The following is a 19,478-nucleotide window of genomic DNA, read 5'->3' as shown; positions in this document are numbered from 1 at the left end:
TTTTGAGGTGTTTTCCCTTGATTTTGGTGTGTTTTCTCTTAATTTTGAGGGCTTTTTGTTTGTTTGTATTTCTATAGTATTGTTTTCCCTTAAATTTTTGGGTCTCTTCTCTTAGTTTTATGGTGTTTTCCCCTAATTTTGGGTTGTTGGACAAATCTCTCACAAAATTTAGGCTATTTCGGCCACGAATCCAGCCTCTGGTCCCTCCTGCAGACATCCAGGTGTCCGTGTGTTCTTCCATCCAATTCGTGCCTCTTCATTTAAGCCTAAAGCTGCTCTTATGGAGCACAAGGATCAGCTCCAGCCTTCAGAAACATCAAAAATTCCCCAAGTCCCCGTAATTTCTTAAACCTTTCTCATTTATATCCAAGATATTCACCACTCCAATGTTCTCCTTTGAGCTCCGAGCCATACAAGGGTTTTTGGGGTGGGATTTGCGTTTCCTTTTCCTCGCTCAAAAATTAACTGCCCCTTCAGCACCCTAAGAAACCCACGATTTTCACACAGGGAGTTAGAGAACCTGCCCTTAAATCCTGAACTTTTCCCCAGATTCCCGCCCAATAGCCAGAGTTTGCCGGCAGATGGCGACTGGACTCCTAAAAATATCCCAATAATCCTCCAGCTAAAACAAATCCTGATGCCTGTGGTCTGCCTCTGAGTCTGAGTCTCCAGCTCCTCTGCCAAGCCCAAAATTTGGGCAGGGAACCTCCGGACACCCCCGCAGGTGGATTTTGGGGGGCTGTTTACCCAAGGTAGAACTGTTGGAGGGGGTTTGGGGGTTGTGCAGTGCTCTATGGCATTAAATCCTTGGATTTCAGCTCTTTTGGCAGCTCAGAGGGGTGGAATTTGGCATTTCCCCTCGAGAAATTGCAGCAGCCTGGGGCTGTTCCTCCCCATCCTCTGGGTCTTTTCCAGAAGCAACAGGAACTGAGTTTTCCAGCAGCCAGAGCCTGGCATGGTTGGCTCGATCCCTTCCAGCATTCCAGCGGCATTCCCTGGGACGTTCCCTTCCATCCTGCTGTAAAAAATCCCTGTCCCAGCCATGGCTGACCCTGCACATCCCAAAAAACTGGGATGGATCCGTTGGGAATGATGATGATGGCGGCGCCACATGCCAAGGGAGCTCACTTGGGTGGTGGATAAACTCCACGTGTGTCCCCCAGCCCTGCACAGGCCACCTGGGACACATCCTATGGCTCCTCCCGGGTTATCCCAGCCCTGCACATCCGTAGCTCATCCTGGGTTATCCCACAGAGCACCTGCAACATCCCACGGCTCCTCCTGGGTTATCCCAGCCCTGGGACATCCCACGGCTCCTCCTGGGTGATCCCTCAGAGCACCTGGGCCATGCCAGGGCTCCTGGCCGTGGATCCCGGCTCTCCATGCGGCTCCTGGAGCAGGCCTCAGGCAGGGCACGGTCCGGGATGCTGAGCCGGCTCCTCCATGCGGGATGCGGGTCAGTGGGACAGACAGACAGCGTGGCAGTGATCACTTTTTCCCCGGATAATAATGTCCCCACACAACCCGCCAGAGGGATCTGATGGCAACACACAGCCCCGCACAGGGCTGTTCCCCCATGGAATGGGCTCCACTCCCTTCCTCGCCTCCATGGGGAGAGGAGCACCACAGCCCGGCACGCACAGCTCACATCCCGCCTCCCTGCCGAGCCCTCAGAGCTCCACGTCTCTGAGGGGTAAGCAGGGACATGGCGGGGCTGCAGCAGGCTGAGGGGCGCCCCTGCGGGCAGAGCGGGGCGCCGTGGCCCAGCTGCGCCTCCCGGGGCTGTGGATGAGGGTGGGAAACCGGGAGGGAGCGGGACAAGGAACAGATCCGCCCCGGCACCTCCGCCTCAGCGCCGACCTCCCCAACATGGCGGCCTCGCCCGCCCGCCTCGCCCAACACGGCGGCGGGACCATCCCAACATGGCGGCCCCCGCGCTGCGCCGCGAAGAGAAGACTTGACCTTCCCATCATGGCGCCGCCATAACACCACCCCATAACCGCTCTATCATCACGTGACGCTAGGGGGTGGTCCCGCGCCTGCGCAGAGCGCGCCCGGCGCGGCCGGGGCAGCGGCGGGAGGGCGGGGAGGGAAGATGGCGGCGCCGGTCGGAGCCGTCACCGGGGCGACGCAGCGGCCCCGCCGCCCGCAGCCCTGAGGGCCCGGCCCGACTCGGCCCGGCCCGGCGGCAGGTGAGAGCGGCCCCGCGGTGCGGCTTCCCCGGGCGGGGCCCTTCCCCGGGGAGCGGGGCGGCGGGACGGGCCCCTCGGGGCGGGACAGGCCTGGTGTGGAGGGGGCCACATTTGAGGGTGGAGGGAGCCCCTGTGCCAGCCCCTCACAGCGTTTTGGGGGTCGCTGCGGAGGGCAGTGCCCACGGGGGGCTGTAGCCCCTTCTGGGAGGGGGAAACCCCTTCCCAGCTCCGGGGTGCGAGGGGAAGGCGGCCCCGGGGGCTCCCTCAGGGCGGGGAGAGAGCAAAGCTTGTCCCTAAAAAACCGGTGTTGCCCCCTAAAAAACCCGTGTTGCCCCCTGAAAGCCGTGTTTCCTTCCCAAAAAGCCAAGCTTCTCCCCCGAAAGCAGTGTATGAATGAGTGTTCCTCATTCCCCAGTATGCCGTTTCCTCCCCTAAAATACATGTTTCCCCCAAAAAAGGCATTTCCCCAAAAACCTCGCGTTTCCCCAGAAAAGCCATATGTTCTCCCTAAAAGCCATGATTCCCTAGAAAACCTCATGTTTCCCCCAAAAGCCATGTTTCTCTCCTAAGACTTCTATTTTCCTCCTGAAAAGGCATGTTTTCCCTAAAATGCCATGTTTCCTCTCTAAAAGCCATGTTTGCCCCCCCAACCTCCATCCTTTCCCCAAAAAAAACTATATTCTCCTCACCGCCCCGCCCAAAAAAAAAAAAAAAAAAGCCCCATTTTCCCCTAAAAGCCCTGTTTCCCCAAAATCCAGTGCTGGCACGGGGCAGTGCCAAGGCACAGGCTGGCAGTGCCGGCATGGGGACGAATGGCTTTTTTGGGGGGAAATGCGGCTTTTAGGGGGAGACCATGGCTCTTCGGGGAGGAAACAGCTTTTGGGGAGGGGAAATACGGCTTTTGGGGCCAAGTATGCTTTTTAGGCGTTGGTCAGCGGCTCTTTGGGGGACAGGCATGGCTGGGGGGTGTCCCCAACACCTCAGCTCGCGTTGGGTTCGCGTGAAAACAAAGGTGAGGCTCGGTCCCCGCTTGCTGTGAAGCCGCCTCTCCCCTCGCTCCGCGGCCGGCCGTGTGTCACTTCCCCGATTTTGGAATGGGATCGCGGTCTGGGAGCAGCCGAGGTGCCCAGCCCGGCACCCCCGGGGCTTTGGGGTGTCGCTCCCCCTTGTCTGCGCTGCCGGTCTCCGCTCGGGGCTTTGGGAACGTGTTTGGGGTTGATTTGGGCTGGTGTTCTTGTCACGGCGGGGCTGGGCTGGGCTGAGCAGCGCTGCAGGGCTCGGCAGGAGCATTGCATTATCTCATCCTGCCCAGCCTCTCGGCTTTTCCAGTCGCCTTTCCCAGGCACTGGGGCCGGGCATCTCTCGGGAGGAGCCGGAGCAGGGCCGGGGTGTCTCGCTGTTAATGACCCGAACTCCAGGGAATGCTCGGAGAGGAACAAAAAGGGAGTCGGGAATGGGAGATAACCCCGGGATCGCCGGGAATGTCGTTTGTGCTCCGCTGGCTTTAATCATCCCCGGGAGCCGGCTCGGGTCAGCAGCTGGAACTCTTCCCCGTGGCTGGAAGGGACGGAATTGCGGCCAATTCCCGTGGAGGAGCTGCTGACCTCAATCCGTGCCCTGGATGGGAAGGGGCCTTTCCCCACCTGTCCTTCAGGAGCGGAGCCTCCCAGGGAAACCGCGGCTCGGGGGCGGTGCCGCGGTGTCCTGACAAAGTGCTTTATATCGCGACATAGCCCCGCAGCCGGGGCTTAGGCTGTCTGGAGAGCAAGTGCCAGAGTGGGAGGTTTCCTCATTCCCACAGCCCTGGGTGATCCCACCACCATCTCTCCTTCCTTTTCCTTATGCTGATGCCAGAGAAAACCTGAGGGAAAAATCCCGGTTTTCAGCCTGTGTCCCCCTGGGCTTGGTATTTCCTTGGTGTCACAAGTGGGAGAGGAGAGCAAAATCTTGGGCAGAATTCCAGCTATTTCATAGAATCCAGAAGGGTTTGGTTTGAAGGGCTTTGCAGACCATCCCTGCCACGGGCAGGGACACCTTCCCCTCTCCCAGGTCTCTCCAAGCCCTGTCCAGCCTGGACACTTTTCCAGGGCAGGGTGGTGCCTGTCTTGTGTTGTTCCATGGTGTTGGACTCCGCGCTGTTCTCCTGGAGTTCTGTGTCTCCGTGCTCGGGCGGCGGCAGAGCCACATCCCGTGGTTGTTTTGGCATGGCAGGGATGTTTGTGTGTGTTTTTCCTGCTGTGCTCCCTGGAGTGTTCCCTGACAGGTGACTCCACCCAGGCAGCATCAGCATTGCTTTTCCAGGGTGGCAGGTGAAGCTCTTGGACTCAGAAAGGCTCTGGACAGTTTTACTGTTTTCTCTCGTGGGTTTTTGCAGGCAGTGTGTACAATTTTCAATTTTAATTGGAGTTTACTCCAGCCTTTATTCCCTGGACTCCATTTTTCCCTGTGTTTGGCTGTGGGAGCAGCCCCTGAGGGAAGCTCACCTGCAGGACACGTGCTCCTGCCCTGCCTGGGCTTGGAATGAAGGTGGGGTTGGTTTATTCCCACTGCTGAACGTGGGTGACCTCTGATTTGGGGATTCCAACCTCTGCGTTGGGCACCTCCTGCAGAGGTGTTTGCTGCCTGGGAGAGCTGGGACGTGCTCCTTGTCCTGTCCTTAATCCCAGGAAATGCAATGCATCCAGCAATCTGCACGTCTGCCAGGAGTGACAGGTTTGGAGTGGGAGCTTGGGGAGGGTCTGGCTGTGCATTCCCAGCTCGGGAATGGTGTGGCTGTGCATTCCCAGCTTGGGAATGGTGTGGCTGTGCATTCCCAGCCCATGGCTGATCCCTGGAGTTCTGTTCCCAGGGCTTCTAGGAGCCGCTGGGTTTGGGCACAGCCCGCTTCCATCCCAGCCACTTCCACAGGATGTGAGCGAGGGCTGCTGGAAAAGGCTTCCCACTCTCTGTGTAAACAGAGCTGCGCCTCCAAGGGAAGTGATTTTTCCCTGTGTGTTCCGACAGGGGAGGCTTTGTTGGAAAACATCCAGTCAGGATTTTCCTAAGGCTGGAGGTGGGTAAGCTTCGGGCTTTGACTTGGGAAAGGCAGCATCACCTGGAGACGGCTGTGAGGGCTTAAGAAAGGTGCTGGAGCTGGAGCCAGGCTCAGGTTTGGCCCAAATCCAGATAAAAGCTGGGAAGAGGTCTCTGGGAAGTGCTGGTGTGCTCCAGGGCTGTTTCTCCAGGTAGGGGCTCCCTCCAGAGCGCGTTTCCCGCCCCGAGCGGTGCCGCCGGCGTCTCTGGGCTGTCCCCAGCAGCATGCCGGCTGTGCTGCCAGGAGCAGCCAGCACAGCTTGTGATGGAGTTGGGAAATCCAGGTCAGAATTCCTTTTGAACTCGCCTGCGTTGCTGGATCAAAGCAGAGCAGGGGTGACACATCCACGTGAAAACCGTGGCTCGTGTCGAGCAACCTGCAGGAATCAGGGCTCTTCCCATCAGGAATTTGCTGTTTCAGGAGCTGCTCTGGACTGTGTTCTCTCCTCCATTTCTATAGCAATCTTTAAATGTTTATCTTTGCTTGCTGAACTCCCACTGCAACATTCATGACTGAGAATCCTCGTTTTCCCCCCATGGGAATCATGGCTGCAGCTCAAGCACCAGCAATTGGCAATTCCAATGCACTGCATCTCTCCCTGGGTTCCAGACTCCTCTGGAAGCATTTCCCTGCCTCATTTTGTCTTGTACGTGTGCCAATTTTATCATAATTTGGGGTTTTGGAGGCTTAAGGTAAGTTGGCAGAGCTGTTTTTATTTATTTGGAGCTTCTCTTTCCAGGCCAGGTTGGATGGGGCTTGGAACAAATCTAGAAGGTGTCCCTGTCCCTGGCAGGGAATGGGATGAGCTTTAACCAAACCCAAACCATTCCATGATTTTGAGTCCTGTTAGGTTTCAGTGGGCAGAAGATCATCTCTAGTTTGAGGAGTGATTTGGGGTTTTCTGGATGAAAAGCAGCTCAGAAATGTCAGAATCTCATTGTGAAGTCAGGGTGGCTGCGGGAAGAACTGTCCATCCCCAATCTTCTCACATCAGGGAATCTGGGACAAAGATTAATCATTCCAGCTGGGTTTTTGTCACTCTGGAGAGCATGCAGTATGATTTATTTGTGCTTTAAAAGAGACCCATGAACCCTTTGGGTGCCGTTGTCCTCATGCTGAGCTTCCAGGGAAGGGGCTGGCTGTAGGAATCACTGCCTTTTCTTGTCCCTGGTGCTGGATGCACACCAGAGCCTTTTGCCACCGGTCCAGAACACCTGGGAGGAGAGAACCCTTCCAGGTGTGAGAACCCTTCAGGTGCAGCTCCCTCTGAAGCAGCACCACTGTGGAATTCCTGCCTTCAGTTCCTCTGAGCAGCTGCCTTTAATCCATGCTGCTCTTTCCAGAGCTGCTGTTGGGCCAGGCGTTTCCTTTCCCCATCCCAGCAGCTGCTGGGAATTCCTGAAAGCTCCCAGACTTCTGGGTTTTTGCAGACACTGACTTGTTGGGTCTCGGGAGGGGCACAGGGGATGCTGTAGCCTGCTCTGAGCAGGACTCCTGGATGCTTTGAGATCCCAGGGTTCCATAATGTGTGATGATCAGGGATTTGCCCCATTCTCCTGCTCGGAATGGTGCTGGTTAATGGTGATTGTTGTGGTGACAGGATGGTATCAAAGGAACATCTTGGGGAGCTCATTTTGTCATTGAATGGTAGCAATGAACCCAATGAAATTTGCACAATTTCCCTGAATTTTTGTTTGCTGATGAGCGTAATATGGATTTGACTGTGCTTTTTTGTTGTTTCTTTCTTAGTATTTGATATTTAAGCCTCCCTAAACACCCAGGCATGAGGCGTGGCACAAAGGATGGAAGGATAGCTCCTGCTTTCCTCATCCCCATTATCCAGTGCTTCTGCTTCTGCATGCACTGCCTTTCCTGTTAGCTGAGGAATAAGAAAATCCTGTACAAAACAAGAACAAATGCTCTTATTTATTCTGCTCAAATCAGTGGAAACTGCAGCAAATCCTCCTCCAGCCCACTGGGTGGGTCAGACTCATGAAATCTATTCCAAATGGAGTCCCTGGGTGGTATTTTCTGGTCCTGGCTCAGCTGTGGTTGGGGTTTGCCTCGTTTTTGGTGGGTGCTGTTCCCAGCCCCTCACACCTCTTGTGCCAAGATTCCCTGTGCACTTTGTTCCATTTCTCCCTCCTTTCAAGCCAGGGCTCCAAGGGTATGCAGAGTAATCCTTCCAGTTCTGTAATAACAGGGTTGCACTGCCACCACCCTGGGGCTGGTGTGCACCTCAGTTCTGTCCCTTCCCATCTGCTTTACCCCCTCAGAGATTGCAGGCAATCTTCTGTTGCTCACTGCCTGCTTTTTGCTGGGAACTGGTTGGGATTTTCCTCCACTGAGGTGCTTGTTTGGGGGGAAGATGTGGAGGAGCAGCTCTGATCCCTGCCTGTGAGCAGGGACAGGAGCCAGGGAAGGGCTGGAGCTGGGCCAGGGGGGTTTGGGTTGGAGATCAGGAAAGGCTCTTCCCCAGAGGGTGCTGGGCACTGCCCAGGCTCCCCAGGGAATGGTCCCAGCCCTGAGGCTGCCAGAGCTGCAGGAGGGTTTGGACAGGCTGGGATTGCTGGGGTGTCTGTGCAGGGCCGGGGGTTGGATTTGATCCCTGTGGGTCCCTTCCAGCTCAGGACACTCCATGGTTCTGTGCAATGTGTTTGGAAGGAGTGGAGCTCCAGGAGAGCAGCTCCCAGCTCCACTGACAGGGAATCCCAGGGATGCTGTCTGGCTGCAAAGGACCAAGCTCACACTGGCTCCCTGGGGTTCTGGGCAAGGAATTGGGATGCCTCAAGGTCAGTCCCATGGTGAAGCTGGTGTTTCCCTCTTTCCCAGCCTCTGGCACTGCCCTTTGCCCACACCAACATCTCACCATGGACCTTTAGGCTTGTAGGTTCTTCTCTCCATCCCCTTTGCACAGCACAGCGAGGGCTCCATAGTCTGGAATTGCAGAGGCTGGTGGGTATCTGCCCTCCCTAATTCACATTTTCTGCTAAAAAAGGCCAGCCATGAATTCCGGCACCTTTGGACTGCACACCATCCAGCACCTCTGTGGGGTCAAGGACACACTGTTTACTTTACAGGAATATCACACTTCCCATCACCTTTTTAGGTTTTTATTAAAGCAGCAAAGAATCATGGAATGGTTTGGGTCGGGAGGGACCTTAAAGCTCCTCCAGTGCCACCCCTGCCATAGCAGGGACACCTCCCACTGTCCCAGGCTGCTCCAAGCCCTGTCCAGCCTGGCCTTGGACACTGCCAGGGATCCAGGGGCAGCCACAGCTGCTCTGGGCACCCTGTGCCAGGGCCTGCCCACCCTCCCAGGGAAGAGTTTCTTCCCCATATGCCATCTGAACCTACTCTCTCTCAGTGGGAAGCCATTCCCCTTCTCCTGGCACCCCAGGCTCTGGTGAAAAGTCCCTTCCCATGTTTCTTGTCAGCTCCCTTCTCTTCCCAGCTGTCTGCACAGCCCCCTGAACTCTGGAGAGGCAGCAGCTCAGCACAGGGAGCTGCAAACCTCTGCTCCCTGAATCCCCGTGCTGCAGAGGCTTTGTTAACCCCAACTTCTTGTGGCTTTTGTTCCTTTACCTGCAAAATGTGGTTAACTGTGGAATGTGGAAGGCTGGAATGTTTGAGCCTTTCAGGTTGTGTTTCTGTGGTCAGACCAGGTGTCTGTCTGTGATGGAAACTCTTTTTGTTCCACCTGAGAGGAAAAATACCTTCCATATTGTTTTGCTGTGTTTAGCAAACAGATCTGCCGTTAAACCCCCTCTGAGTGATCCAGCCCTGCTCCTGGGCACTGCTGGGGATGGTTAATCCCTGCTTGGGAGCTTCCATCAAAGGCCTCACCTGGGGAATGGCAGGGCTGGGCGTGAAGGGGAGCACAGACAGGTTTGGTGTGAGACAGCCAGTGGGCATCCCAAAAGCACCGTTTGGGGGTGTGTGACACACTGCTGTGTCCCAGGAGGTCAGATCAGAGGGGAGAGCAGTTTGGGGTGCTCATCCCTGGTAATGTCCACGTGGAGGTGGTGGTGGATGTCCTGGTGTCCTGCTTGCTAACAAAAACATTGCATCAGCGCTGCTGTCAAGTCAGCAGTGTGCCTGAAAGCCCTGGGCATCGATTCCAATCAAACCTTGGCCAGCCAGACTGCAATAAAATGGGTTTTTTACAGTATATCTTTCTCTTTTTATGGCTTGAAAGTCAGTAGCCTTGAGCTCATCTTTGCTTTGGGTGCAAGGTCTGGGGGCTGTTCGTGACTTGCGTGTTTTTGTGGGGAGAGGAAGGTTGTGGTTGGTGAATCTGGGCTGAAGAATAGCTTTGTTTATTGGAAAAATAAAATTATTACACACACCCCCCCCAACTCCTCCTTTGCCACTGTCCGGGGCTGGACAGGAGCCAGGTATGCCCAGGTGGGCAAGAGGCCGATGGCCCCTGGCTGGTCCCAGGATGTGGCACTTGGGGACATGGTTTAGTGGGGACATGGTAGTGCTGGGAGAACAATGGTCTCTGCGATCATGTAGGGTTTTTCCAGCTTACCAATTCCATGATTCTGTGATGGATGTGTGAGTGCTGCCAAAGACCATATCATGATGGAGAACCAGAGGCTGGAGCATGAGCACCCACAGCAGGAAAACCCTGACCTTGACCTGGCTGTGCTTGGCTTCATTTTCCTGAAACTCCATCCTGCGTTCCCACTGCAAAACATCCATCCTGAGTTTGCAGAAGTGTTGGACCCCAGAATCCTGCCTGGTGGTCCCACCAGAGATTGCCTGGGTTCTGTGGACAGCACTGCAGTGAGATGTGAATGCTGGTTATTCCCAGCCTCTGGAAGTGCTGGTGGTTTCTGAAGGGAGTCTGGTGTCCTGCCCTCAATGGAGTTTTGGAAACAAGGCTTACAGTCTTTGCTTTGCCTCCCAGTGATTCCTGATTCTGCTGCCCCCTCTGCTTGCTTCAACAGGAGCAGCAAGGATCCTGCTCTAGGATCCAGTGGGTTCAGGTGGGATATTGGGATAAATCCTTCCATGTGAGGGTGGGCAGCCCAGCATGTGGCTGCCCCTGGATCCCTGGCAGTGTCCAAGGCCAAGCTGGATATTAGGGCTTGGAGCCATCTGGGATAGTGGAAGGTGTCCCTGCCCATGGAACAAGATGAGCTTTAAAGTCCCCCCCAATACAAACCATTCCATGATTCCATGATCCTCAGTTCCCCCAAGTTCCCTAAGACTGGAACGGGACTGGGAACATCCTCAGCAAAGGCAAGAGAGCTCCAAATCCCAGAGACAGAGGAAGAGGCCTGATGCTCCCATCCCGAGCAGTGCAGGGTAGGAAATGCCATTTTCCTGCTCCCCAGCTGCCTGGGGGCTGCAGGAGCTGTAGGAGGTGGATGAGCCCCAGGGCTCTCCCAGCCAAGGAAGCTCTGGCACTCACGTTTCCTGCAGGACACGTGAGGACCATGGCTTCCCTGGGAATGGCGCTGGGAGACGCCCTGTGCATCCCCCGCTGCTGCTCTGCAGAGACGTCAACAAAGCAATCCCACCAGCCCCTAATGCAGCCCATCAGAAAATCAGGATGAAGGAATCCAGTATGTTTGGGTGTTTTGTTAACAATCCCTTTCCTAAGATATCTCCATGGTTTTCATTTGGTTATTCCGCCCGGGTAGCTGGAACTAGGCATTGGGCTGGGTGGAAACCCAGAACTTGCAGGAGTTGTGTTTTCAGGCTGATTTTTCAGCTGAGCAGAAGTGGGCTGGATTTGGGTCAGTGGCTGTGATTTCCTAGTGGTTCCATTATAACTTTCCTTCCTTTGTGCAAATGAACCAATTTTGGTGACTTTGGGAGGTGCCAGGGGTTGTAGGACTCAGGGGATGCTGTGACATTCTCACAGGCTGTCCTCCAGACAATTCTCCACAGCTTGTTCAGGACCTCCTCTGCTCTCCTGATGAAGGGAGGGGTGACAGCAATTCCCAGGATCTCCCAGTGTGGGTTTGCTCAGCATTCCCGATTGGGAATTCTTGCCAGTAAATCATCCTGAGCAGATTTGGATAATTGTTTTTATCCTGAAAAGTTCATCCTCCTACAGCGGATGTTACACCAGGAGGAGCAGCTGCCCTTTTCCTTGGAAAAACCTCAATTTTCCTGCCTCAAAGGCTTCTGTTTGCTTGGTTAGGGGTTATTCCGGGTTTTGGGGCTCGCAGGGAGTTCAGTTTGCAAATGGAACGGGATTTGTTTGCTGGGAAAGCTGAGGTGAGGATAACTGGAATTCAGGGCTTGGCGGGGGCCGGCAGAGGGAGTGTGTGAGCCCGAAATCCTCCTCATTTCCTACTAAATTCAGGGGATTTCGGGAGCAGGAGAAAAGGGAGCAGCTGATTATTGCACCCGAGCAGCTCCTCTTGTGCTGCCAGGACTTGGCAAGCCAGATTTTGGCAGGTTTGAAACAAATCCAGCTCTTTCAAGGATAATAATATTGTCCAAAACCATGGAAATTCTCCAAATCCATACATCCGTAACAAGTGGAGGGGTTGGTGGATGGTGGAGATTTTGGCTTTTTTCATGGCTTTCTGCAGGGATATTTAAGGATTGTCTTTTTTTGGTGTGGAAAGGCAAATACAAAACTCCCAGGAATTATCTTTTCATACTTGTTTTTCACGTGAGCAAAACCGGGCTGGATTTTGGGTCAGTTGAAGTGTTTTCCTCGGGGTTCCATTATAAATTTCCTGCATATTACTTCATATTTATTAAGATTTGGAACCATTTATGAGGTTTTGTAATAATAACAACAATAATAATGATGATTTCCCTACATGCACTTCAAGTGTGGTGTCATTAAACTGCTGCTTCCCCTTTTCCTGTGAACCCCGCACCAAGAAGTCCCTCAAACCCGAGCTCCCCGATGTGTATTCCACCAATAAATCCAGGATAACCCCCCACATTTTCATTCTGGGTTTCAGTGCATTCATTTTGTGGGAAAACAGATTCAGCAGGATTTATTTGTAGGTTGCTGTGCTGTTTGTGCAATAAATCCTGCTGTGTAATGTCACACTGCTGCTTATTTTTGAACTGAAACCTTGGAAAAAAATGAGCAGGAATCTGGAGTAGCCAAGGGTCAGCTCATCACTGGGCTGGGAAGAATTCCTGGGATCTTGGTACCTTTTATTACAGAAATATCAACCAAAATTCAGCTGCAGTGGTGCAGTTCCAGGACAATGGGGAGCAGTAAAAACGATGTAATTTGGAATTTTTTCCCGAAGTCCCTAAACCCATGGTTCTAACAGGCAAAACCATCACAGGAGAAATGGTGGAATTTTCAACCTTGTAGATGGAATTTAGAAATCCTTTCTTTTCCTGGGTGACTTACATAAAAGAAAAACAATTTCATCTTGGAAAAAACAGGGAAAAGCTGTTCTTCAAAGAGCCCTTGGAACTGCCTGTTTTGCAGGGATAAGGAGCATCTGTGGTGCCAGTATTCCTGAGGTCTCGCTCTGCATAGACAGGATATTGCTCATCCCACAGCTTCCCAGAGGCTGTATTTTCTTTTTTTGGACTAAAATCTGCTTTTTTCCCCGTTGTTGAGCTTGCCCAGCAGTTGATTTCCAAAAGGATCAGTTCCAGCTGCTGCAGGTTAGGGAGGACTGAAAATGTTGTTTTATTTAGTGGTGTTTATCCCAGTCCTGAATCTCATAGTTCCCACAGTCCTGTTGCTCCCTGTGCTGCTGCTTTTATAAAATATTGTGCTTCTCCTTGGAAATAGTGCTCTATTTTCCTCTTTTCATCCCAGAAAAGGTCTCAGGGCTTCTTTTAGAGCAAAACCAGGAGCGGGGAAAGCTGCAGGTGAAGTCCTTGATGGCACAGGTGGGGAGACAAACACAAAAATACTAAAAATGTGGAAAGAATCCTTCACATAGAGATAAGATTATTTTTAAAGGAAAAATGGACCGTTTCTCTCTGATGGAAGAGGATTTTTATTTGAACTGGGGCAGAGAATCAGCCAGAAGTGTGGCTGTCCCCAGAGTGCCCCCTGGAGATGTGGGCACGCGGAAGAAGCCACTCCAAAGTATGAGGAAGAGTCTGGAGCAGGTTGGAGTTAGTTGCTGCCTTCCACCCCTACATTAGCACCAGGGTTCCTGGTTGCCAGGTGCAATGAAATCCCTCTCTCCTGGCAACCCAAGCCCTGGGCCAGCCAGGCTGGGTCCTTTCACACACCTGGAATGTTTTGTTCCCGGTGGGAGCAGCGGCTCCTCCTTGGAGGGAGCATTCCTTGTGGCATGTAGAAATGAGCATTACCTGTGTGTGCAATGCTCTGACTCAGGACTGGTGCTCAGCCTCTCACTGCCATTCAACAGCTTGCCCTTGGAGGCTTTTTTCCATGAAATCCATAAAAAGAGGGGGCAAAAGGGCAGGTCAAAAACCCTGCAGGTTCAAGCGCTTCCTGAAGCAGCTGGAAGTTGTGGAGAAGAGGAGACAGCTCGGGAGGGAACCACCAGTGCCACCCACGCCTGAGCTTTGGGCTCTGTGGGACCAGGAGAGGGGTCTGCAGGTAGGAAAAGCTCCTTGGACCAAGAGGGGACTTGCAGGAGCGGGTTTTGAGCAGTGCTTCAACCTGGTGGGGTTATTTTTGCCTGCATTTAATATTCCTCAGCTGTTTGTTCCAGATAATTACTTTAGGAATAAATAGCAGGTTCTTAACTAATTTCAGGAGGGGAGAGATGGAAAATGGAAGTGCTCTGAAAGGAGGAAAAGGATTATGAAATGTTTTGCCAGCTGGCAGAGACGCAGCTTTCAGGAAAGGGCAGGCAGATTCCATCGGCGCCGGCAGAGCTGTGCTCCCGCTGCCCTTCCAGCGCTTCCTCTGGGCTGCAGGAGCAGCTGCCATTCTTCCTTGCTCCAGCTCCAGGATGATTCCTGAACGCCCCAAAACCTTCCTGGTGCTGGGATATACAGGCATTTCTCTGGGACCTGCAGGGCTCTGGGTGCAGAATATCATGGAAAGTTTGGGGGATATGTTGGTGTTTTCAGGGCTCGATCCGATCCAGGAGTTAATTGGATTGCTGCTACTTTGGGATGAGACACAACTGCTTAAATCTCTTGGTTGCAGCTTTTTGAGTGCTCAGAGATTCATTTTAGCCCAGGTACAAAGTGGAGCCCGGCATGGTGCAAGCAGAGAGCACCTGCAGAAAGCAGGATGATGGCGAAAGCACCTCTTGCATCACCCAGAAATGGAGGAACATTCAGTTCTGCTCCTGGAATAACCAGTAAAACCCCAGGTGTGGGATTTTTCCCTCATGGATCTGCTGAATAACTGGCAGCAGGAGCTGCTGGGATGCTTTAGCTCTTTCTTGCCAACTGCCTGGGTTCTTTTTCCTTTTTCTGTATTGGTGCATGGTTTTAGGACAGGGCTTTGCTTTGCTTTGCATTACAGGGGTGGTTATTCCCAGCCCGCCCTTCCAAACAAAATCCACATCCGTGACAGGTCAAGCTTGGAGGGTTATTTTGACAGTGAGCTGCCTTTTGGGAGCTGGGTTTATTGCTGGCCTTGTTTTCCTTCCGAAAAAGAACACGGCGTGGGTGTGAAAACTCTGAGGATGGTTATTCCTTATGTTCAAACATTTAGGAAACAAGGATTTACCAAAGGAGATGCTTTGGAATATTTATAATATCAAGTGGCTTGGGAAGAGTAGACAAAACTCAGTGGAGCTTCTCCATCCTCAGATATGCTATTTGAGGCTCCTCCCACTGTTCTAAAATCAGCCTTAAAGATGATTTTTGTTGTTTTGTGCCTGGGATCAGCCTGCCGTGTTGGGTTATTCCCGAGCCTGCTCCAGAGGATCCAAATTGGGATTTACTAGCTGGAAAACACCTCTTTGTAGTGGGTGTGTATTCCTTCACTTCCCATGACCCTCTCCAGCAGGATTTGGACATTATTTAGAGCACAAATAAAAGTTGTTGGGATCACATAAGGTCCTGACAACCCCCCCGGCCCATCACCATCCACAGGGTCCTGCTGTCCCCGGGCCAGAGGCAGAAATTCCGGCTCAGGGTTCTAGCAGAGCTTGAGGGTATGAAACCTCTGCCTCCTGGGGAGCCTGCTCCATGATCCCAGGCTGGGAGGGAGGGACAGGCCCTTCTGTATCCTGAGCAGGAGCACAGCTCAATCCCAGCCTGGAGCACAGCCCCATCCTGAGCAGGAGCACAGCTCAATCCCAGCCTGGAGCACAGCCCCATTCTGAGCAGGAGCACCAGCAGTGCTGGCTCTGTGCTGTGTCAGGACGGAAACCAGCACAGGCACTTCCCAGCCATGGATGCCTTTGCTTGGAAAAGGCCCAACCCTCCATTCTTTCATATTTTTTAGCACAACTCCAGTTTTCCTTTCCCTCAGTCCCTGGGAACTCGTGCCTGTTCTGCTGCATGAGGCGAGTTCCTGGCAGCAGCAGCAGCGCCTGTGTCACAGCATTTGGGTTCCAGCCTCCCCTGCCACAACAGTGACTCCAGCAGGGATTTCTGACATGGGAAACATGCTGGGTTCTGCCGTGGTTCCTCCCACAGATTGACAGCCCTGTGCATTTTCCAAAGCTCTTCATCAGGGAACCTGACAGCGGTGGGGACTGGTGCTGTCGCCTGTCATTTTCCTGGGCATGAATTGGTTGCCATGGGAAGCTTTCCCACTCCGTGTCTCCACCACCTGCCATTCCCACAGCGTGGGAAAACTCTGGATTAATAACAACAGCTCAGGTTATTCCTGAGGAATAAACCTCAGTTATAAATCAGGTCAATGGCCTAAGTTGATGTGTTTTAACATGGGGTTTGTTACCAGGGTATTTCTTTATCAGGATATTTCTATATTAGGATATTTATCCTGCTAAATAACCCACGTTAAACCATGACATCGATAAATTCAATTCCTTCCAGCTGTATTTTCTGGGATAGTCAGGATTTGGAAAAAATAATGATAATATTCTTATATTGGAGGATGTTAGGGAAAAGCTGTCTTGTCTTCCCTCTTGAGGAGCTAATTTGCTTCCTGGCTTGCTGCAGGTTGGATTTATCCTATGGACTGTGTGGATTTGCCTCCAATAATCTGGTCAGTTCAGGGCTGGGGGAAGGCTGGGTAGCCTCTGCCTTGTGGACTTGGGAGGAGCCCAGGCTGAGCAATGCAAGAACGGGGAGCTTGCCCTGGTTTGGTCCTTTCCTTGTGCTAGGACAGGCACTTCCCAGCCATGGATGCCTTTGCTTGGAAAAGGCCCAACCCTCCATTCTTTCATATTTTTTAGCACAACTCCAGTTTTCCTTTCCCTCAGTCCCTGGGAACTCGTGCCTGTTCTGCTGCATGAGGCGAGTTCCTGGCAGCAGCAGCAGCGCCTGTGTCACAGCATTTGGGTTCCAGCCTCCCCTGCCACAACAGTGACTCCAGCAGGGATTTCTGACATGGGAAACATGCTGGGTTCTGCCGTGGTTCCTCCCACAGATTGACAGCCCTGTGCATTTTCCAAAGCTCTTCATCAGGGAACCTGACAGCGGTGGGGACTGGTGCTGTCGCCTGTCATTTTCCTGGGCATGAATTGGTTGCCATGGGAAGCTTTCCCACTCCGTGTCTCCACCACCTGCCATTCCCACAGCGTGGGAAAACCCTGGATTAATAACAACAGCTCAGGTTATTCCTGAGGAATAAACCTCAGTTATAAATCAGGTCAATGGCCTAAGTTGATGTGTTTTAACATGGGGTTTGTTACCAGGGTATTTCTTTATCAGGATGTTTCTATATCAGGATATTTCTATGTTAGGATATTTATCCTGCTAAATAACCCACGTTAAACCATGACATCGATAAATTCAATTCCTTCCAGCTGTATTTTCTGGGATAGTCAGGATTTGGAAAAAATAATGATAATATTCTTATATTGGAGGATGTTAGGGAAAAGCTGTCTTGTCTTCCCTCTTGAGGAGCTAATTTGCTTCCTGGCTTGCTGCAGGTTGGATTTATCCTATGGACTGTGTGGATTTGCCTCCAATAATCTGGTCAGTTCAGGGCTGGGGGAAGGCTGGGTAGCCTCTGCCTTGTGGACTTGGGAGGAGCCCAGGCTGAGCAATGCAAGAACGGGGAGCTTGCCCTGGTTTGGTCCTTTCCTTGTGCTAGGAAAGGATAAAAAGGAAATTTCTGGAAAAGAAAGCCCTGTGTCATCCCTGCGAGCTGTTACTGTGGTTTGGGCTGTGGATCCAGGAGCACTCAGGGAGCTGCTGCTCCCTTGGTCTCCACTCAGGCACCTTGGAAAGGAAAAGTGCTGCTGCTCTGCTCAAGACAGAGCAAGACTGTTTGTCTTGCAGTGGTAGGCATGGATTTAACCTCACACCGTGCCAGCTGCCCAAACTGGACACAGCCACTCGTTAAGGTGGATTTATTTCATGATACTTTTCTGTCATCAAAGTGTCACTTTACACTTGGGATGTTGGGAATAGCTGGAGATACAACCTCTGCTGTCCCAGCCTTCCATCAGCAGTAAATCCTGGGGGGATTTGCTTTCCTCACCTACTGCCAGCCAGGACTGTGTGCAGGTATTTCACAAATAAAAGGAAACGGGTGGTGAAAAGGAGGCAGGGCATTTTTCCCCCCCAAGGAGTTGTTTGGGGTAAAACAACCTCGCTGGCAGAACAGGTTCCACAGGGTGGAGGGACTGTAAATGTCGCTGTGATCCTGTCTCACCTCGGGTGAGGTTCCACAGGGATCCTTTCCATCCCAGCTGGGCCCCACGGTGCAGGGCAGGGCAGGGCGATGTCTCCTCGTGCCCAGCGAGGGAGCAGCAGCTCCAGGGGTTTGGCTTTGGCTCTCTGCTTCCCACTGGAGGCAGCAGCAGGGTGGGGAGAATGGAGTGACCTGGGAAAGCCGTTCCTAAACCCTCAGCGGCTGCAAAACTGCAAAACCACCTCCTGCACTCGGTGGTTGCTGTGCCAGAGTCCTCTGGTGTGGCACACAGCTCTCAGTGTGTTCCTGGTGCTCCCTGTGACCTCCCCACTGTCCCTTTTCCCAGCTGTGACGTGGGATGCCATGGCCAGCTCCTCGGACAGTGACGATGACGGGTTCATGGCCGTGGATGCAGAGGACGCCGCAGTGGAAGGGACGATGGAGCAGGAGGATGAGCCCCACGCCGAGCTGGAGGTGGAGGAGCCCAGGCCCAGCTCCAGATCGATGCTGGAGCTGCCAGAAGAGGTTTTGGAATACATCCTGTCCTTCCTCTCTCCCTACCAGGAGCACAAAACCGCCGCCCTTGTCTGCAAACAGTGGTATCGACTGATCAAAGGTACAAGTGATGGCAGCAATTTCTTTAATTGTGGGGTTTGGAACCCAGATCTCTTTTACCTTTGCCTCTTGTTTTCCCCTCAAACTCTAAAATGTGACTTCTGTGACATCCCAGAGAAATCCTAACAGCCATGGGGTCCTTGGCTTTGCTCAGAGCGGGTCTGTAGTTGTGCAGAATTGAACCCCTCAGCCTCTGTCAGGGCAGAAAACCCAGAGAGGCTGAGAAATCCCATCCTGGAAGTGTCCAAGGCCAGACTGGACAGGGCTTGAAGTGCCCTGGGGTAGTGGAAGGTCCCACCCATGGCAGGGGCTGGAGCTGGATGAGCTTTGAGCTCCCTTCCAGCCCAAACTAAAACAAAGCCCAATCCCCACAACAGAGCAGCTCCGTTGCTGCCTTTGAGTGCTCCCAGTGCTGCACTGGTGACTTGGATTGCAGCCTCCTCCCCAGAGCCCCTGCCAGAGTCCCAAGGCTGATGGGGCTTTAATTGCACTTCGTTTGTGTCTTGCTCAGTAATTAACATTCCCAAAGCTGCTGCTTTCAACAGCCCTGGCTCTGGTTCTTACAGCTCTGCTGGAGATAAGTGCAGTATAAAATCTGCATGAGTAGAGATGTGCATATTCCAGCTTCCTGGAAGAGTAGCCCAGAGACACAGATCCTTCCTTTGCCTCTGCACACTCATTCCAGAGCCTCGTGGGGGTATTTTAATGCTGGAGAAGTATGATACAGCAAATAAGGAGGGAAAATTTGGACAAGGATGCAAGCAGAACCTTCTGCTTAATTTTATTTTAATACACTGGGTGATTTCTGGTACCATTCTGTGGGTTCATGTTTTAATCACAAGCTTCATTTAAAACACAAGGAGTTTCAGAGGAGAGCAGTTCAGTCCTAGGAAATGGTACAGGTTGCTGCACAAGGGGAACGTGCTCCTTCTGG

The 19,478-nt window shown here is 52.8% G+C and overlaps 1 protein-coding gene across 1 annotated transcript in view; it reads left to right on the top strand.

Annotated features, from left to right (window-relative positions):
- The first annotated feature begins 2,060 nt into the window (after positions 1 to 2,060).
- Positions 2,061 to 19,478, top strand: part of FBXO42 (F-box protein 42) — a 47,923-nt gene continuing 30,505 nt past the window's right edge. The window contains exons 1-2 of the mRNA XM_041463412.1: positions 2,061 to 2,192; positions 18,276 to 18,545. Coding sequence (XP_041319346.1) covers positions 18,293 to 18,545 — 253 coding nt within the window. The 5' untranslated portion in view covers positions 2,061 to 2,192; positions 18,276 to 18,292. The remainder of the gene's footprint in view (positions 2,193 to 18,275; positions 18,546 to 19,478) is intronic.

This window comes from Pyrgilauda ruficollis, unplaced genomic scaffold (assembly GCF_017590135.1).
Source record: "Pyrgilauda ruficollis isolate IOZ18807 unplaced genomic scaffold, ASM1759013v1 scaffold165, whole genome shotgun sequence".
NCBI lineage: Eukaryota > Metazoa > Chordata > Aves > Passeriformes > Passeridae > Pyrgilauda > Pyrgilauda ruficollis.
This window is presented reverse-complemented; position numbering and strand designations above follow the sequence as displayed.